Raw genomic sequence first — 17985 nt, 5'->3', positions numbered from 1 at the left:
GCATGGATATCTGCGTGCATAGTCTTCGGTTAAACTGCTTTTAGAAACGTCAATTCAGTTGTTGCATATAGTTTAATGTCTTTATTTCGGGATTATCAAAGTAAATTATAACTCAAATTTGAGATTTTTTACTGGGGCACAGCAGATATTCACTGGGGCACATGCCCCAGTAAAAAGGGTCTAGCAACGCCCCTGCCCTGAAGCAAACCCGGCGGCTTCATAGCGGCATCCATGTTAGCAAGTCAAGTTTGATGTGGTAATTTCACAGTAGGCATAGACACAAGTTCGAAGACTCGTTCTTGCCCCCTACAGTGCAATTTGGCTAGGTATAGATCCGCGCTAAAATATCAAGGTGAAAGTCATCATAGCTTGCGTAGTATAGACCCAGTTTCCAACCCAACTTTGAGAATAGATTAACGGCAATATTTTTTTTATCGCCCGATAAGAGTATCACGTTAACGCAACACGTTAACGCCGATAACGGCCCACCGCTATATATATATATATATATATATATATATATATATATATATATAGACAAAACCGAAATTATTCAAGCCCTTAAAGTTACTTTTATTAAAACATTTTTTTTTTAAATGACACCGACGTCTCACTGAAGATAATAAGATGATGCACAAAATGCATCATTGTGGAAAAAAAGTATTACTCATCTTTTATTTACATTTTAACAAGAAGGACTAAATTTTTTTAATTTTTTGCTCTTTTTTCATGGTGCTGTGTACTGTGGTTAGGTTCTCTGGTCCACCGGCTGAAAACACCCCCAAAACATTAGGTTCCCACCACTATGACAGTGGGGATGGTGTTCTTACAGATCTGGCCATTTAAAATGCGCGCGGGAATGGAAGTGGTCTCGCGTGACACCTGTGTATTGTGAGGGATCCTAGAAAATGCTTTGACACAGGAAAGACATGATCAGTAGGGGGCAGTCATGTAACGCACTGTACTGAAGCGGCATCAAACATCGCTGCAAGCTAAAAGACTCGTTTGTACAGTGACCTGGAGGGGATATCTTCGGTTCACTTATGTTTGTCGTGGCCACGACATATAAACTTGTGGGAATGTCATATTATGTCGTTGCCACGAGATATTAATTCTTGGGAACATAATATTAACTCGTGGGAACGTCAAATTATGTCGTAGCCACGAGATCATTTTGTCGAGGTAACTAGTTCTTATATTGAGGGAACAACATGCATTTCAAAGTAACCCAGGATTATCAGAGATAGGTTTATTAATATTTTATTTTGAGTTAAGAAATTGTTATATTAATTGTTATAGAAGTGAATACAATATTAAATAATCATATAAGCAATGCTGTATATGCGAATGTGGTCTGTGTGCGATGTAGACAGCATTCACAAGTTTATCATGAATATATATTACATAAAGTACTTCAAATTAAATAGCCCAGCAAAAAACATTTTATGCATCCCACAGTCTTATCCATTAACCGATCCTCTTTTTTCCGTAATAATTGTATTATTCGTTTATATTCGTTATTTTTCCCATCATTTCGATCTCTTTACTTAACATTCATAATCTAAATGATACATGCTGACATGCCATTAAAGCTTTGATTAAGCTATATGGCTGGGATTTACTGGAATGCAGTTAATAGGTTGAATATAACACATATATATATGGTCGTTTATGGTCGTTTATGGTCACACACGGGCATAAATACAATCATAAACTTTATTGGCATAATTGTCGTTTACAATATTTGCAAAATAAATGGCAAATAGCATATATACAGAAAGTTATTTAGATTAAGCGATTCACAATAAATAAAAACATTCAGAATGTTTTGTAAAGAGATCAAAATAAAGGTGAAAGTAACGAATATAAACAAATAATACAATTATTACGGAAAAAAAGAAGGTCAGTTAATGGACAAGACTCTGGGATGCATAAAATGTTTCTTGTGAGGCTATTAAATTTGAAGTACTTTATGTAATGTTTATTCATGATAAACTTGTGAATGCTGTCTACATTGCGTACAGACATCATTAGCATATACAGCATCGCCTATACAATTATTTAATATTGTATTCATTTTTACAGATATGATAATCATATATATATATAGGAAGCTTTAAATTATTAATTAACGAAATAAAACAAATTGAAAACAAAAACTCTTTTATGTAATCCGTAAAGATAAATTTCTCTCTCAAGGCGCATCCAAAAAGGTATTGTACTTGACGAGCGGCGATATAATATTCTTGATACTTCAAACATCTGTGTTCTGTTCTATAAATTCTGACAATTAAAAAAATCAGGCTCTCATGAAATCATGAAATCAATTACTATCTTGGTTAGATGTACTTCCATTCTTGAACAATTTATATATGGCTAAAGTTTATTCAGTTAGTCAGTATTGTTTTGTTTTACCTGTTTTATTCGTTTAATATTCATAAACAAGTGCCATTGTTTTTCAAAACATTTTTTAAAAGAAAGAATTCAACCCCCCAAAATTTTGTATGCCTATGTCACAATATGAGATAAATCCATCCCTGTAAATGATACTGATTTTTGTTGCCAAATTGGTTTGGAAGCATTCTTGAATTAAGTAAATTTAAATTTTATGCCTGTATGACTGACAATTTTATTGACCACTGAGAAAGCATAGATTTGGTATGTTGGTCAATACCATGTAGAAAAATTACATTTAAAAAAAAAATAGCTTAGATGTAGTAAACTACTTTTGCCATGTTGATGTCGCTTAGCTAACATTATCTAAGGAATGGGAAACCACGTCAACACTGTTATACGTCATATGTTTCTCATACGTCGCTAGTTCCTAATGTTACATCAGAGGACATGTGCCGATGTTTATCACACATTTCAAGATGTTGAAAAAAATAGTTTTGCGTTGCAAAATATTACAAATGTACGGTGTACGCACCGTTAATTCACATGTACACATATGGCCGTAAGCAAAACAAACAATGCGTTACCACATGCGCGGCAAATTGCAAATCAGTGGTGTAGTGGTGCCTTGAGAAGTGGGTATATGCTTCATTTGTGAATTTCCTTTTAAACTTTCCATTTGAGCGCATTCGTTTACTGGATCCTTGGACTGAAATGTTTACAGGGGTTCACTGGTTTAAGAAATTTCTGATCGTAAAAATCTGCTTCTTTTTAATTGTAAGGTATGTTTTCATTATTATGTACTGATTTAAATGACTGGGGTGTGGGAGACAAGGCGGGTACAATTATCAAATACATTTCAAAGCAAGGTGGAACCACGGTCCTGACTGCATCATCACTGTCTTTATTGGGTGTTTTTAGCAATTATTTCGATTTATTCACATATGAGTGGATGTGGTGGACTAACATGCAGTCAAGTGTATATGACATAAAAATATATTTTGTAATTTCAATCAGTGCAATCAGTGCTATCTGCTAGCAAACTTTAGCGATTTTTTTGCAAACGTTTATTTACAGAACAACACCATAAACACAAACACAAGATTGAAGGTAATATACATATAATGAAAAATTGTCATAAAAATCCTTATTAATGGCAAAAATTACTTATATTGATGAGTCTGCTTGCTCGAGTGAGCAGCCATGTTGGAAAATGGAAATTTCTCTTAGCCCTTCGTTTGAAGTGAGGTCCCGAAAAATCTTTGTTTGGAGGGCTATCTGGGCCTTCCCCTTCCCCCTTCCCCCTACCCCTCCAACTAAACGAGAAATGAGACACCCCTAGCCCTTCACGTAAATGCGGCAAACGGAGGGGAAGGGCAAAGTGTAGGGGTAAGGGGTAGAATTGGGATTGAGCCTTAGTGTAGTGAAGCTTCGTTTAATGAAGAGTAACTGTAAGCTTAGCTCACTACATTTTCTAAGTAGCTTGCCCAACACTGCTGACCACTGCTGAAGCATTTTATTTTGTAATGCATCCGGTTTTAACCCTCCACCCCCCTCCTGGAGCCAAGCCTGCTCTTTACACCTTTATTCATATATAATTGCAAAAAATATAATTTATGAATAAAACGGGACAGAAACGAATAATGATAGAAATTGCTGAATTCAAATTTTAAAAACTTAATAATCCATTTTTGACACATAGAAATGAACACAGTAAAGCACTAATTTTAAGCTAGATTGCAGGAAATTTATTGCTAATAAATTCTGTAAAAACATTAGGCATGCATTAGGCTTGGGCGGTATCCAAATTTTGATACCGTCAAACCTCCCCCCTATTTTACCCCGGTATACGGTATTACCGTGAATAAAAAATAATAAAATGACGTAAGGCTCAGACAGCGTCACCAAACTGTTGGCTTGTGCCTATACCGTTAAAGAAACTGAATACCAAACACTACAACAATGTTGACAACTTTTATTAACAACAAATAGCAGTAAAAAAAAGGGCAAATACAACAGTCAAACAGAATAAAATTAACATAAACATCCTGGGGTGCGTTTCCCGTAGAACGACATAACTCGCTGGTTAACCTCCATAGTACGATGCATTGTTGTGGAAATGAACTAGCTCACGAGTGTTTCCCGAACACAGTCGCATCTCCATCGTTTGAACCACATTAGTTCAACAATGTAGGACAGTTGTCAATGACGTAACCGAGTGATAACATCGGCTATTTAACTGATTAGGGATCTCAAAAATGCAGCTATATTGAATATGGCACCTAATGACTCATTTCTTTCCCCCTGTCATTACGCTATATTTGGTGTTTGATTCATCACGGATTCCCTCTTACGTCATACACCGGGGTTCCCTCAGGCAAAATGCACACACACTACTCCTAAACGGTGCTTATAGAGGTCGCACAAAAATACATAGCATTTATATTTAGTTTAAATGGAAGAAATAGATTGTGACGCTGTTTGCGAATTTTGGTTTGAACTTGTGTTGTGAAACACCGAATATTTGAACGAATGTTGGTAACGACGGAACCTGCCACCATAGTTGGCTAACGATGCTTTTGGGAAATGCGCGCCAGGTCACTTGGAGCATGACTCGCCATCTCTCTCTTTCTCCTCCACTCTGTCACTTGATGACTTCAAATAAATTGTCCACCCGCTCCTATATTCTTCTCTGATTTAGATAACTGCACCTGATCGTCATATTACACTTAGCCTATTGTAATCCTGATGAAACGGATGGTTCATTTTTAACAGCAGATTGATTCAGCTGATCTGCACATCGCTGCACATTTATATTTATCACTCATGATTTTAAGCCAAATCCAAGCATCGGGTTTTCTCTGTATTAGAGCCGTTCTGAACTTATTATTCAAAGGCATGCTTTAAGGTATTGTTTTCGTTATAATCTACTGATTCAAAAGATCCGCCGCGGCGCCACGGTCCTGACCACATCGCTGTCTTTACTGGGGGTTTTTAGAGAATATTTCAATTTATTAATGCGATTGAATTACCTATTCATGCGGTGGACTGTCATGATTTTGGAAAGACGCGCATCAGAGAAGTGGGTAAACGCAACGCGAGCACTGCATTGCCGTGCTCAATAGCATTAGCACAGGCATAACTCCCTTCAAACTTTATAGGGAATGTCACCGTTTCTACAAAATCTACACAAATGAAATCGTCTGCCTGATGAAAAAAGTACATAAAACACGTTCATGTTTTAGAAAATGTAGTTAATATTAGCATCATTATTGATTTATCTAATCCACTCGCAAATAATCAGAATGCATTTTTTTATTACCCGACCCGCGGATATAACCACCATCCACGCATCACTACGCATTTTTAGGCATTAAATAAATTATATTTAATATTTAATCCTTGTCTCCTATATAAGTGCATTCTTTTATGACGGTATGACGGTATTGAAACTGAAACCGTTGCTATTTTTAGATCCCGCGGTATACCAGATTAGCGTAATACCGCCCAAGCCTAGCATGCATAAGTCCGCTGTTGATTCACAAACTATTCATGATTTCGGGGCTCTGATGTCACGTAATAACAAGGGGGTCTGGGTCCAAATGCGGGAAAGTAGTTTTTTAATGAAAATAATAACAAACAAAACAAAACCAAAACACCAACACGGCAGACTAAACATAAACTCAAACATAAACTGAACAAAACAAGAAACACGGTCAAGAGCCAAGATCCAGAATACAGAGTACACGACAGAACATAAAGACAATGCAGACATGAAGCAGGAGTGAGAAGTGAGAGTTCTTATAGTCCAGATAGTGAACAGCTGTGAGTGAAATCAGTGCTAATGACAAGACAAGATTTTTTGTGTATGACCTTTTGTGACAAATTTTTTTGTGTATGACCTGCTGACTGATCGTAAGTTTGATTTACTTTGCTTAACGGAGACTTGGCAACAAAGTAATGACTTTTTTCATTTAAGCCATTCTATTCCTCCTGGATATGTTTTTACTAGCAAACCACGACATCTTGGACGGGGGGCTTGCAATATTACATAAGGAGAAATGGAAAGTTACAACTGTTCCTGACATAGAATGCACATCATTTGAATCAGTTGCTTTGCGAATTAAAGGTGTTGTTCCAACCATTTTTGCTGTGGTGTACAGGCCTCCAAAGGCCAATCCTGTATTCTTTCAGGAATTTTCTACATTTTTAACTTCTCTCTGCTCCTTGTCCCCTAATGTGGTTTTGGTTGGTGACTTTAATATCCATGTGGATGATGCAGAAAGTTCATGTTCAAAGGAGTTTTTATCATGTTTGGATAGTTTTGGATTGCAGCAATTCATTAAGGTGCCTACTCATTCAAAAGGTCATACTTTGGATTTGGTCTGCTGTTCAGGTGTGATTCCAGATAATTTTATTATTTCCGATTTGACACTCTCTGATCACATGTTGGTGTCTTTTAATGTTGTTTTATCTATGTTCAAGTCTAATCTGAGCCGTACCATTACTTTTCGCAATATAAAGAACATTGATGTCTCAGTGCTCTCAGAATGTTTTTCTGCACTCCCATGTATTAACAATCATTGGACTCTTGATGATCTAGTCAAGCATTACAATGATCATTTGCAAATGATCCTTGATGTGTGTGCTCCATTGAAAACCAGGAATGTTTCGTTTGTTAACTCTGCACCCTGGTATACATCCGAACTTCGACATCTAAAAGTCAAGGGTCGTCGTTTGGAGCGATTATGTGCTAAGACTGGACTTGTGGTTCATAAAGATTTGTATGCTGACCATGTGAAAAGTCTGCACTTTCCACTGCAAAAATGAATTATTATGCAGGTCTAATAGGATCTGATGCGGGAAACACAAAATCACTTTTCTCTTTGATTAACACTATTTTAAAGCCAACTGAGTTTTCAAATTCTCATACTTACTCTATTGAATTGTGTGAAGAATTTATGCTCTTTTTTAATAAGAAAATTGAGTTAATTCATCAGCAAATGGTTTTACCTAACTCTGATTCTAACATTCCCCTTGGTCAAGTGCTATCTTTATCTTGTGGTTCTACCTTTAAATTACCTACTGTAGAAGAAGTATGTTATATTGTACAAAAATCTAAATCTGTCACGTGTCAATTAGACCCATTACCGACACATTGGGTTAAAGTTGGCTTACCTTTTCTCTCTTCTGTAATCACAGACATCATGCATGCTTCACTTTTTTTCTGGTATTGTTCCTACTGGTTTTAAAACTGCAGTGATAACCCCTATTCTTAAGAAACCAGGGCTTGACTCAAGTAATTTTGACAACTATCGTCCAATTTGCCGTTTTTGTCTAAAATCCTTGAAAATATTGTGGCTTCCCAGCTTCGTGGTCATCTTTCCAGTAATAGTTTATTTGAACAGTTCCAATCTGGATTTCGTTCTCAGCACAGTGTTGAGACCGCACTTGTAAAAATATCAAATGATTTATTATTAGCTGCCGATTCTGGACTTTTATCAATTCTTATACTTCTTGATCTTAGCGCAGCATTTGATACTGTATCACACACTATATTATTAAACAGATTGGAATCTATTGGAATTACTGGTACAGTCCTCTCTTGGTTTTGTTCTTATCTTACAGACCGGACACAATTTGTACAACTTAAACAGTTTCAATCAACCACTTCTCCAGCTGTCACTGGCGTTCTACAGGGCTCTGTTCTGGGACCTCTTTTGTTTCTTATTTATCTTCTTCCAATAGGCACCATCTTTAGGAAACATGGTATTCAATTCCATTGTTACACAGATGATATCCAACTTTATCTTTCCTCTAAACCTTCTTCAACGTTCCTCCCTTCTGCTCTTGTTGAGTGCCTCGAAGAATTAAAAGTTTGGTTTTCAAGTAATTTTCTCAAACTGAATAATAGTAAAACAGAAATTCTTCTTGTTGGTACAAAAACTTTATTAGGTAAGTCAAATATTTCATCTGTTTTAATTGATAATTTTAACGTTCCATTGTCCAACCAGGTTAAAAATTTGGGAGTCATTTTTGATCAAACATTGTCTTTTGAAGCTCATGTTAATAGTGTTACCCGTTCTGCATTCTTTCATATTAGGAATATCAATCGTCTACGTCCCGTTCTTTCAACGAAGAGCACAGCTACTCTTGTGCATGCTCTAGTAACATCAAGGATTGATTACTGCAATGCTTTATTTTACGGGCTTCCTTCTAAAGCACTCCATAAATTACAGTTGGTACAAAATGCCGCTGCTCGGGTTATATCCAAAACTTCCATTTCTCAACATATTACTCCTGTCTTGCAGGATTTGCATTGGCTCCCAGTTAAATTCCGTGTAAATTTTAAAATATTACTTTTAACCTATAAAGCACTCAACAACTTGGCACCCCCATATCTTCTGGATCTCCTCCATGTACATACTCCATCACGTAACTTACGGTCTGCTTTGGCAGTTACTCTTGTGCTTCCACGTACACGGACAGCTTCTATGGGGTCACAAACTTTTGGTTATGCGGCACCTTTTTTATGGAACGTACTTCCTGCTGAGGTTCGCAATAGTCCAAGTCTCCCAGTCTTTAAATCTCGTCTAAAAACATGTTTGTTTAGGCAGGCTTTTATGTGATCTTATTTTGTCGGTTGTATTGTTTTTGCTTGTTTTTTTTAACCAATGTAGTTGTTTTATTTTTGATTGTAAGGTGTCCTTGAGTGCCATGAAAGGCGCCTTTAAATAAAATGTATTATTATTATTATTATTATTAAGACAGACGTGAACGATCAGGGGAGTGCAGTGCAAGGGGAACAGCGACCTCGAGAGGCTGAGGGAAGACCCACAGCCCCGATCATGACATCTGATAGTATTTTTGCGTGAAATTTCAAAATATTTGCATAGTTTTCAAATGTAATGTTCTGTGAGTGTTTTATAATGAATCTATTACTCATAGAGATGGATCTTGTAAGGGTCAGTAGTTTTTATGCACATATGAGCACCAGCATAAACAGATTTACTATCAAACATAGCTTGTGCATAAAAGTGCGCTTTTCTTTTACACATGTGTGAAATCTAATGATGCCAAGTGTGCGTTACAGCATTACCGAGTCACATAATGGATTTAGATCGCTAAATAGTAGGTTTTAGAAGGCAGGCAGCAACTGATGACTGAAAATGGTTTGATGGAGCTTGGTGGAAAGAATTTAAAAAGTGCAGGTAAATGGATAAGCAAGCTAACATTTTAATTATAAGGTTCTGTTGTGAAAATAAAAGAAAAGTTTATTTTTAAAATGCATTATCATATTATGTTAGTTAAAACTCATAAATAACTACAAATAACTAATGTTAGGGAAATTTGTTAATGTTTTGTTGTGTGTTTCTGAAATAAAAAAATAAAGAATATCGGCCGATATATCAGAATATCGGATTTTAAAACCAACAAATATTTGTATCGGTATCGGCCTTCAAAATCCTTTATAGGTTGGGCTCTAGTGGCAATGTTAGCTTCTCTATCCTGTGGTCAAAGATTACCCTAAGAGCTGCTGAATCCATGTTTTGTTGCTTAAAAAAGTCACTGACACTCATATAAAACTGCATGGGCGATTGATATGGCAGTCTGTGCTACATTGAAAATGCAAATGTTATAAAGCTTGAAAGTTTGGTAATACTTTAGAATGCTGTTTCTTACTACAGGACTAATAAGGAATTATTGATGAACTAACAGGTAACTATTCATTAACACTCGACTCACTACTGTTAACTGCTGAGGAAGATGTGCTAATTAATCAGTATGTAATACAATTTTATGAATGTGTTAAGTAACAGGTAGCTAATCAATAACTAATGTATCCTGTCATACCTCCTGGAGAACTACTCTTAATTATCTAATAGTTAAGGTTCAAGAAAAATAACTATGAAGTAACTACTAATGAACAGGCATACACAAGTACATTGAGTTATTAGCAGTAGTAGTAGTAGTAGTATGCAAATGAAATATTAATAAATGGAATTAACTTTATAGAGGTTTTGCCTGTGTATTGAATTGTCTTGTGAATGTTTTGTAAGAAATTCACTTAGCTTCCAGTAGTAACCCAACCACCACTCCAGCGATAACTTACCTTAGTTTTTATATTTTGTTTAAAGTACTGTGTGTCCTCAGCATATAAAATATTAATTCAGTTCTTGTATGTAAGGCCAGGACTGTGTCACACGTGCGGAGAGAGACGAGGATCCAGGGAAACACAAGCAAAACGGAAGTATAAACAAAACACTGATTTATTAATAACAAAACAAAACAAAAGACAGGTATTAGACAAACAAGTCGAAACTTGAAAACAAAACCCGAGGAGCAGACAAACACCATGAGACGTTATCGACGGACAATGGGAGTGACGAGACAAAGACCTTAAATACACTGTAAACAGGGCGTGGTAACACAGCAAGATAACAGGGATAACGAGGGGGAAGTACAAATATGGGCAAGACTAAACCAAATGAACATGAACCAAAAGGGGGACACAAGGACTAAACCATTTAGACTAGAAACATAGGGGGAAAAACACTCGGAAAACAAGACAGAACAGTACACAATCCTGACAGACTGATTGAAACTAAAAATACAGGTAACCCATTAGTAAATAGAATTAAATTTATAAAAAGAGTTCTCCAGGACTTATTTCAAACCTGAAACAATAGGCCTATTCTAAAAGGAAAATATTGGGAACCCATTAGTAATTAATAAAGAATTATTAGATAATGCTGCAAGAATTACTTAAAAACTGAAACAGTATTCTAAAGTGAAAACTGTTAGCTGTTTACAGAAACAGCTAACAGAAAGACCTAAAATGCTCCAGGTACCAGGCACTGAGTTTCTCCACAATGAAGTAGGTCAGTTTCCTAAATCACAGTCTCTATAATCTATACAAAATCATGGAGCCCTCCAGTGGACCCAAATGGAATGATCATTCCAGCAGAATACCGTGTCCCATAGTATGTTACAGCATACTATGGAAAACCAAGATGGCGCCAGTGTCCGTGGCATACCATCTGGATCCACCCGATGCTTCCTGATGGCCCGGCCTTTGTGAGACAAATGGGATGGTCGCGGGTCTGTACGAGAGGCATTGAGCCGCGGAATCTTCGCCATCTTCGCTGCGAGCGGGGCATGATCAAAGAAAATGCAACGATGCAAATGGCTTAACTCAACGTGCACTCCAAAACTTTCATGCTCAATGATTTTATTACAAACAATAAGCTGGACTTTATTTTTCTGTCGGAATCCTGACTAAAGGTAGGAGATTTAACTCCGATGGCTGAACTTTTACCACTCGGTTATTCTTAATTTAACTGCCCTCGGTTAACTGGTCGAGGTGGGGGTCTTATGACTATTTTTAAAGATGAAGTCGGATGTCGGATGTTTCTACAGAATTTTATAATTGCTTTGAGCTACAAACGTTTCAGATAATGTTGACTAAACCGGTGTTGGTTTGACTTGTTTCATTCTTCAAAGCCGAACAAGGATTTTATTAATGGATTTTCAGACTCTGAGAGTTGGCTGATCACACAATTTGACTGTTTTTTAATTATTGTGGATTTTAATATACACTTGTGCTGTGGGCAGGATGTGGTATCCAGAGAGTTTGCAAATGTGATTGATTCATTTGATTTGGTACAGTGGGTTAAAGGGCCAACTCATAAGCTGGGCCATATGTTGGATCTAGTTTTATCTTTTAACCTGCACATTCAGGAAAGTTTTCTGAAATTGCCAGAAAAAGTATGGTCTCGTAAAATCTGTTCTTCAACTAGTGGAGATTTCTCTTCTCTGTATAGAGACTGTGAATTTATCTTATCTAAAACATCTCTGTTAAAGTGCTAATGACACGTTGGAATGGTTTAATACTGTTTGTTCTGATAATTTAGATAATGTTGCTCCTAGGAGTAAAAACAAACATTTGCCATGGGTTAATGACTCACTACGGGCACTTAAACAACATGCTCGACAAGCTGAGAGGAGGTGGAAAAAACATTAACTGCAGGTCCACTATTTTTCATATTATTTTGTTATGATAAAATTGTAGGCTTGTATTCTAAAATTGTAGGCTTGTATACTCTCTAACCATAACCTATTGGTTAGAGAGTTGGACTTGTAACCAAAAGATTGCGGGTTTGAGTCTCAGGTCCGGCAGGGATTGTAGGTGGGGGGAGTGAATGTACAGCACTCTTCCCACCCTCAATACCACGACTGAGGTGAGTCCCTTGAGCAAGGCACCGAACCCCCAACTGCTCCCCGGGCGCCGCAGCAAATGGCTGCCCACTGCTCCGGGTGTGTGTTCATGGTGTGTGTGTGTTCACTACTGTGTGTGTGCGCACTGGGATGGGTTAAATGCAGAGCACAAATTCCTAGTATGGGTCACCATACTTGGCCTCACGTCACCTCCTTTCCTTTCCTTTCCTTTACAATACCAAAACTGTAGGTGGTTCCTTCTTCTGATCTGGCTGTGCCTTGTAGCACAGAATGGAGAGAATTTCATCTGATTACCCTTCCAGTTTTGGTGGATATTGTTTCACGTCTTAAGTCTTCTTCATCTAAAATGGATGTCATGTCACCACATCTTTTTAAGCAGATTTTTCATAGTGTAGGGACCATGGTCTTAAATATAATTAACAAATGCCTCAGTCAAGGCATTTGTCCAGCAGATTTTATGCATTCTACAATTCTCCCATTATTAAAGAGGCCAAATCTGGCAATAGAGGACCCTAATAATTTTAGACTGATCTCAAATTTACCTTTAGCTAAGGTCTTGGAAAAGCGATTTTTAAGCAACTGCAGGCACATATCACTGCAAATTCAATTGGTGAGCCTCTTCAATCTGGCTTTAACCCTTTAACGAGTATGATCACACCCGTGTGAATATGTCTTGGCTGGTCTCTGAAGCGTACGATCACACCGGTGTGATTCGAACGAAAACATTTTACATTTATAGTTTGTAAAATACACATTGAGGTCTATGAAAGTGGCAATAATAATCCTTACAAATATATTCTGACAACATATTTTATTGATATCATATACAGGTAATGTAGGTAACTAAAAGTTTACTCTCTTCTTCTCCCAGCTCACCAGAGACTTACTTGAATATCTTTCAGGAGGAGAGGATGAATTTGTGTGTTGTAAATCCCACAGCTCGTATTCAGCGCAAACAAACATGTCGGCGTCCATCACCCGGTATTTACTAACGCGGGCATTATAAAAATGTTTCAACTTTTAAATACATTTACTTGCACATATTTCGAAATCAGACTATCAGATATTTCATAATATAGTGAGCATGCTTGTGAATATTAATAATTAAAAAGGAAAAAACTGTGGTTTGTCACATGATGTGTCGCCATGGAAACCTTAAAGCGAAACATTCTAAAATAACGGTCACCTAAAAAAAAACCTCACACTTTGGGGTCATATAGAATATTTTAAACTCACATGTGAAAGGGTTAAGTCCTGCCATAGTACTGAGACAGTGTTGGTCAAGGTGTTAAATTACATTATGATATTAGTATCACTGGATAATGGCAAAAACTTTATTTTAGTTTTGCTTGACCTCAGTGCAGCATTTTATATGGTGGACCATGAGATTTTAATTAACTGTTTAGTACATTGGGTTGGTTTAAAAGGTAATGTGCTTAAATGCTTTAAATCATATCTCACGGACGGTTAGTTTTGGGGGATGTGATTCTGCAAAATTACATCTGCCTTGGGGAGTTCCACAAGGGTCAATTTTGGCTCCAATTCTTTTCTCTCTTGATATTTTACGGTTGGAAGCTATTTTTCAGAAACATGATGCATCATTTCATCTTTATGCTGATGATACACAGATTTATTTGCCTGTAAGACAACTAAACTCAAGTTCACTTGACGTTTTATCAGCATGCCTACAGAAGGTTAAGGACTGGATGGCCTCAAATTTTTTGAAGCTTAACGAAAACAAGACCGAAGTTATTGTGTTTGGACCAAAAAAGTGCTTCAGTGCATTAAGTGCTTCAACTTCTTTGAATGTTTTTTTTTTTTTTAAACCTTGTGTAAAAAAAATGGGATTTGTTATGGATAGCAACTTAAAGCTGGACAGGCAAATTAATTCTGTGGTGAGATCTTATTTTTTAACCTACGTCTGTAAACGAAGACTAAACCATTTCTATACAGTTCTGATTTTGAGATAGCCATCAGTGCTATGGTGTTTTCTCGAAAGGATTACTGCAATTCTCTCTATTATGGTGTTGATGTTCCAGCGCTTATGCGTCTACAGAAAATCCAAAATACAGCAGCAAAAAGGGTCAAGTCAGCAAAGAAATATGAATCTGTAACTCCTTTATTAGTTTCATTAAAGTGGTTGACAGTACGACTTAGAATAGTTTATAAGATCCTTACACTTGTTTTTAAGGTCTTGCACAATCTAGCTCCTGTGTATCTGTCCAGTATGGTGGCAATCTATACTCCCTCAAGATCTTTGAGATCAGAAAGTCAGCATTTACTTTGTGTTACTCTGACAAAATACAAACTTAGAGGTGATAGAACCTTTTCTCGAGCCGGCCCTAAGCTGTGGAATACCCTACCTCTAACTATTCGATCTGCTAAATCCTTATCTATGTTCAAATGTACGTTGAAACAACATCTTTTAACCACAAATGGGGAATTCTTTTAGATGGATTAATGTTTATGTATGTTTATGTGATGAGGGTGCTGGTTGTTCTTTTCTTTATCTTGTGATTGTGAAGCACTATGGGCATCGTGAGTTGTATTAAATTGTGCTATATAAATAAACAAACAAACAAAGACAAACATTTGACAGCTGTATGGTTAGCAAAAGGAACAGTTCCTTGACTGCTTCTTAACAGCTTCTTTGCTGACAATTAGAGCAGACCTACTTTTATGTTTTTGCCAATGGTAGGCCATCATCATCTAATGCTTTGTTAATAGTGACAACACAACATTCTTGAAGACTTGACTACTTGTTTAAAGAACCTATGTTTTGCATCGAAGTGCATAGTCCATACTCCAACTACTGGACCAAAGGCTTCCATCTGAGTAGCATAGTGGTCGAGAAAATTGTGTTTTGTGTCAGTTTCAGCTTAGGGAAAACTTCTTGTAACTTTTGACGGTGCTCTGAGCTAATGTGAACTCTACAATGTGTTTCAATGTCATAAGTATTTGCCGTGAAGGATCATCACAGGAAATTATTGATCCAATAAGCAGTGGCAATGACCTAATGAGTGCCAATTCTCATTAATGTTTTCTCTTATGCTACCACAACTTAATAATTTTCTGGGATGGGTTTGGGACGGTCAACAGCATCTCCACACTTGAAGGGAGTCTTCACAGGTAATTTAGTTTTGGCAATGTCAAGTACTGTAACGCCATTCCAGCAGAACGCCATTCCATTCTGATTCTGATTCTGATTCTGATTCAGAGCAGGGTAACTCTTATGCCAACTCTAATGTCATGCCTGCTTGTGGCAGCTCCAACCGCAGAACCTTAAAAGGGGGTGACACCCGTTTATGAACTCATTGACTGCTCTGTTACTTTCAAGTGGTCTCTCAATGTTCCTACTCTACCTGCCACACTATGGCTTCCTGCTCTGCCATGGGGATTTCTGCTCTGCTCTGCTGTTTGTTTGCTTTACTGTGGAGATCTTCAGAGTCATCTGTTACATGGTGGGGATCTTTGCTCCTGTCTACTCTGCTGTGTTGGTATTTTGTTTCTCCCTGGCTCCCTGCTCTGCCTGCTCCTCCATGGCTCTATGCTCCTAAGGATCTGATATGACGCCATTGTTTCACTGTCTGCCACTGATCCACGGCCCAGGTCCTCCACTGCTTCACAATCCAGGTCCATTTCCTCTGCAAGGACCTGGCACTCTGTTCCACCCCCATCCTCCTGAACTGTTGTTTCTTGAGCAACAGGAGTCCCCCCTAGAGGGGGGGATTCTGTAACGCCACACCAGCAGAGGGAGCTCTTGCCCAGTACTAACTGTTACTGCTCCCTCTGCTTCTTCTAAGGTGACTTCCTGTTTAGCAGCAATATAAAGAGAACCATGCCAAACAGGCTTTTGCAAAGTATTGTTTTGCTGTTGTGGGATTTCAAATTTAAGAATCTGTTTATGATATGCTGAACATAGATTCTTACATAGCATCACAGATAAATCTAAAGTTAAGTACATTGAATTTAGAGGTACAGATGATGACATTCGAAGATGATCAAATCAGGCAGCCCAGGTGTCTGAGACATTAACCTTTTTGTTCTCAAGGTACAGCTATTCCTTTGTCTCTATGATAATGTGAAGGTATGGGCAATACTGTCAGACTGACTGAATTAGCACCTATGCCTTTGAATGACACTGTTATGATAATGAGATCAGGGCTGGGGAACTCTGGTAACGGGCTGATTCCTGTACTGCATTTGCATGCTTTGTTTACATTGACTCCACCTCTAAGTATCCCTCCCCCTTGGAAAGGTATATAACCTGAAATGTATATGCCTTAGTTAGACGACTTTTGAAGAACTACAGCAACGAACAGCTAGGATCTCAATAAAGAGAAACTTCTGCTTCAAAGATATCCAAACGTCTCCTGGTCTCTGAGAAAAATTCACAACACTGTTGTGGACTTGTTTTCTATTGTCTTGTTTCTTAGTCATAGTCATAATTTTAGTCATTGTCATTGCCATAGTTTTTGCCTTGTTTCATATCCTTGTTTATTTCGTTCCTTTGGACTGCTCTCTTGGATTTTGAACCTCACCTGTGTTTTGGATTACACTTTTGTCTTGCCCTTGGATGTTACTGTTTGCTGGTGATTGTCCCTACCTGTCTTGACCATGATCTGTCCAATAAAGCTTGCACTTGGATCTATCCACGCTGTCACGTTGAGTCCCCATTACAAGTACTTAAGTACTTACAGAAGTGCTAGTTCTGAAGGAGCATTGTCTTCAAAAAGGTTGTGGAGTATATTTTAGGAGGATATCCAGTAACAAAATGAAAGTGACTCAGCTTTTCTGTCAGTGGACAAGCTTTCTTGACAGTATAGCAATGTAGTAATGCAGGATTTTCTTTTACAGTCTTTGCATGCAATTCATGGTTTTTTTTTGTTCTCTGTTAATTTTTTTCCTTGCTTTTGATATTATTCAGACTGTGGTCCAAGGCAGAACCTGCAAATATAAGGACCAGTAAAACGAGTTATGTTTTGACAAGTCCACAAAGAGAATGTGCAGCAAGATTGTCAGCTGCAACACAGTAAATGGTTACTTTCATGTTTTTTTTTTTGTTTTTTTTTTTTGTGCTTTTGGCATTTGAGCAAACAAATGTCCCATGTATATTTGTCTTAAATGCACATCCAATAAAGACACGCTCTATGCATTTGTGACTCTTCAAATGATTTCCAAGATTTTGAAATTCTTCTTCTTTTATTGGTAAATATAAAAAAGCACACATATGAGTAAAGCACTCACTTATTTCTCTCTCTATATATATATATATATATATATATATATATATATATATATATAATATATATATATATATATATATATATATATATATATATATATATATAT

At 37.2% G+C, this 17985-nt stretch overlaps 1 protein-coding gene across 1 annotated transcript in view; it reads left to right on the top strand.

The window, feature by feature from the left end:
* LOC141318465 (uncharacterized) overlaps positions 1–17985 on the top strand; it is a 70689-nt gene that overhangs the window by 38318 nt on the left and 14386 nt on the right. The window contains exon 6 of the mRNA XM_073833200.1: positions 15971–16130. Within this exon, the coding sequence (XP_073689301.1) occupies positions 15971–16130 (160 nt within the window). The remainder of the gene's footprint in view (positions 1–15970; positions 16131–17985) is intronic.

This window comes from Garra rufa, chromosome 1, assembly GCF_049309525.1.
Source record: "Garra rufa chromosome 1, GarRuf1.0, whole genome shotgun sequence".
Lineage (NCBI taxonomy): Eukaryota > Metazoa > Chordata > Actinopteri > Cypriniformes > Cyprinidae > Garra > Garra rufa.
The sequence above is the reverse complement of the archived record's forward strand: the minus strand, read 5'-3'. Positions and strand labels throughout refer to the sequence as shown.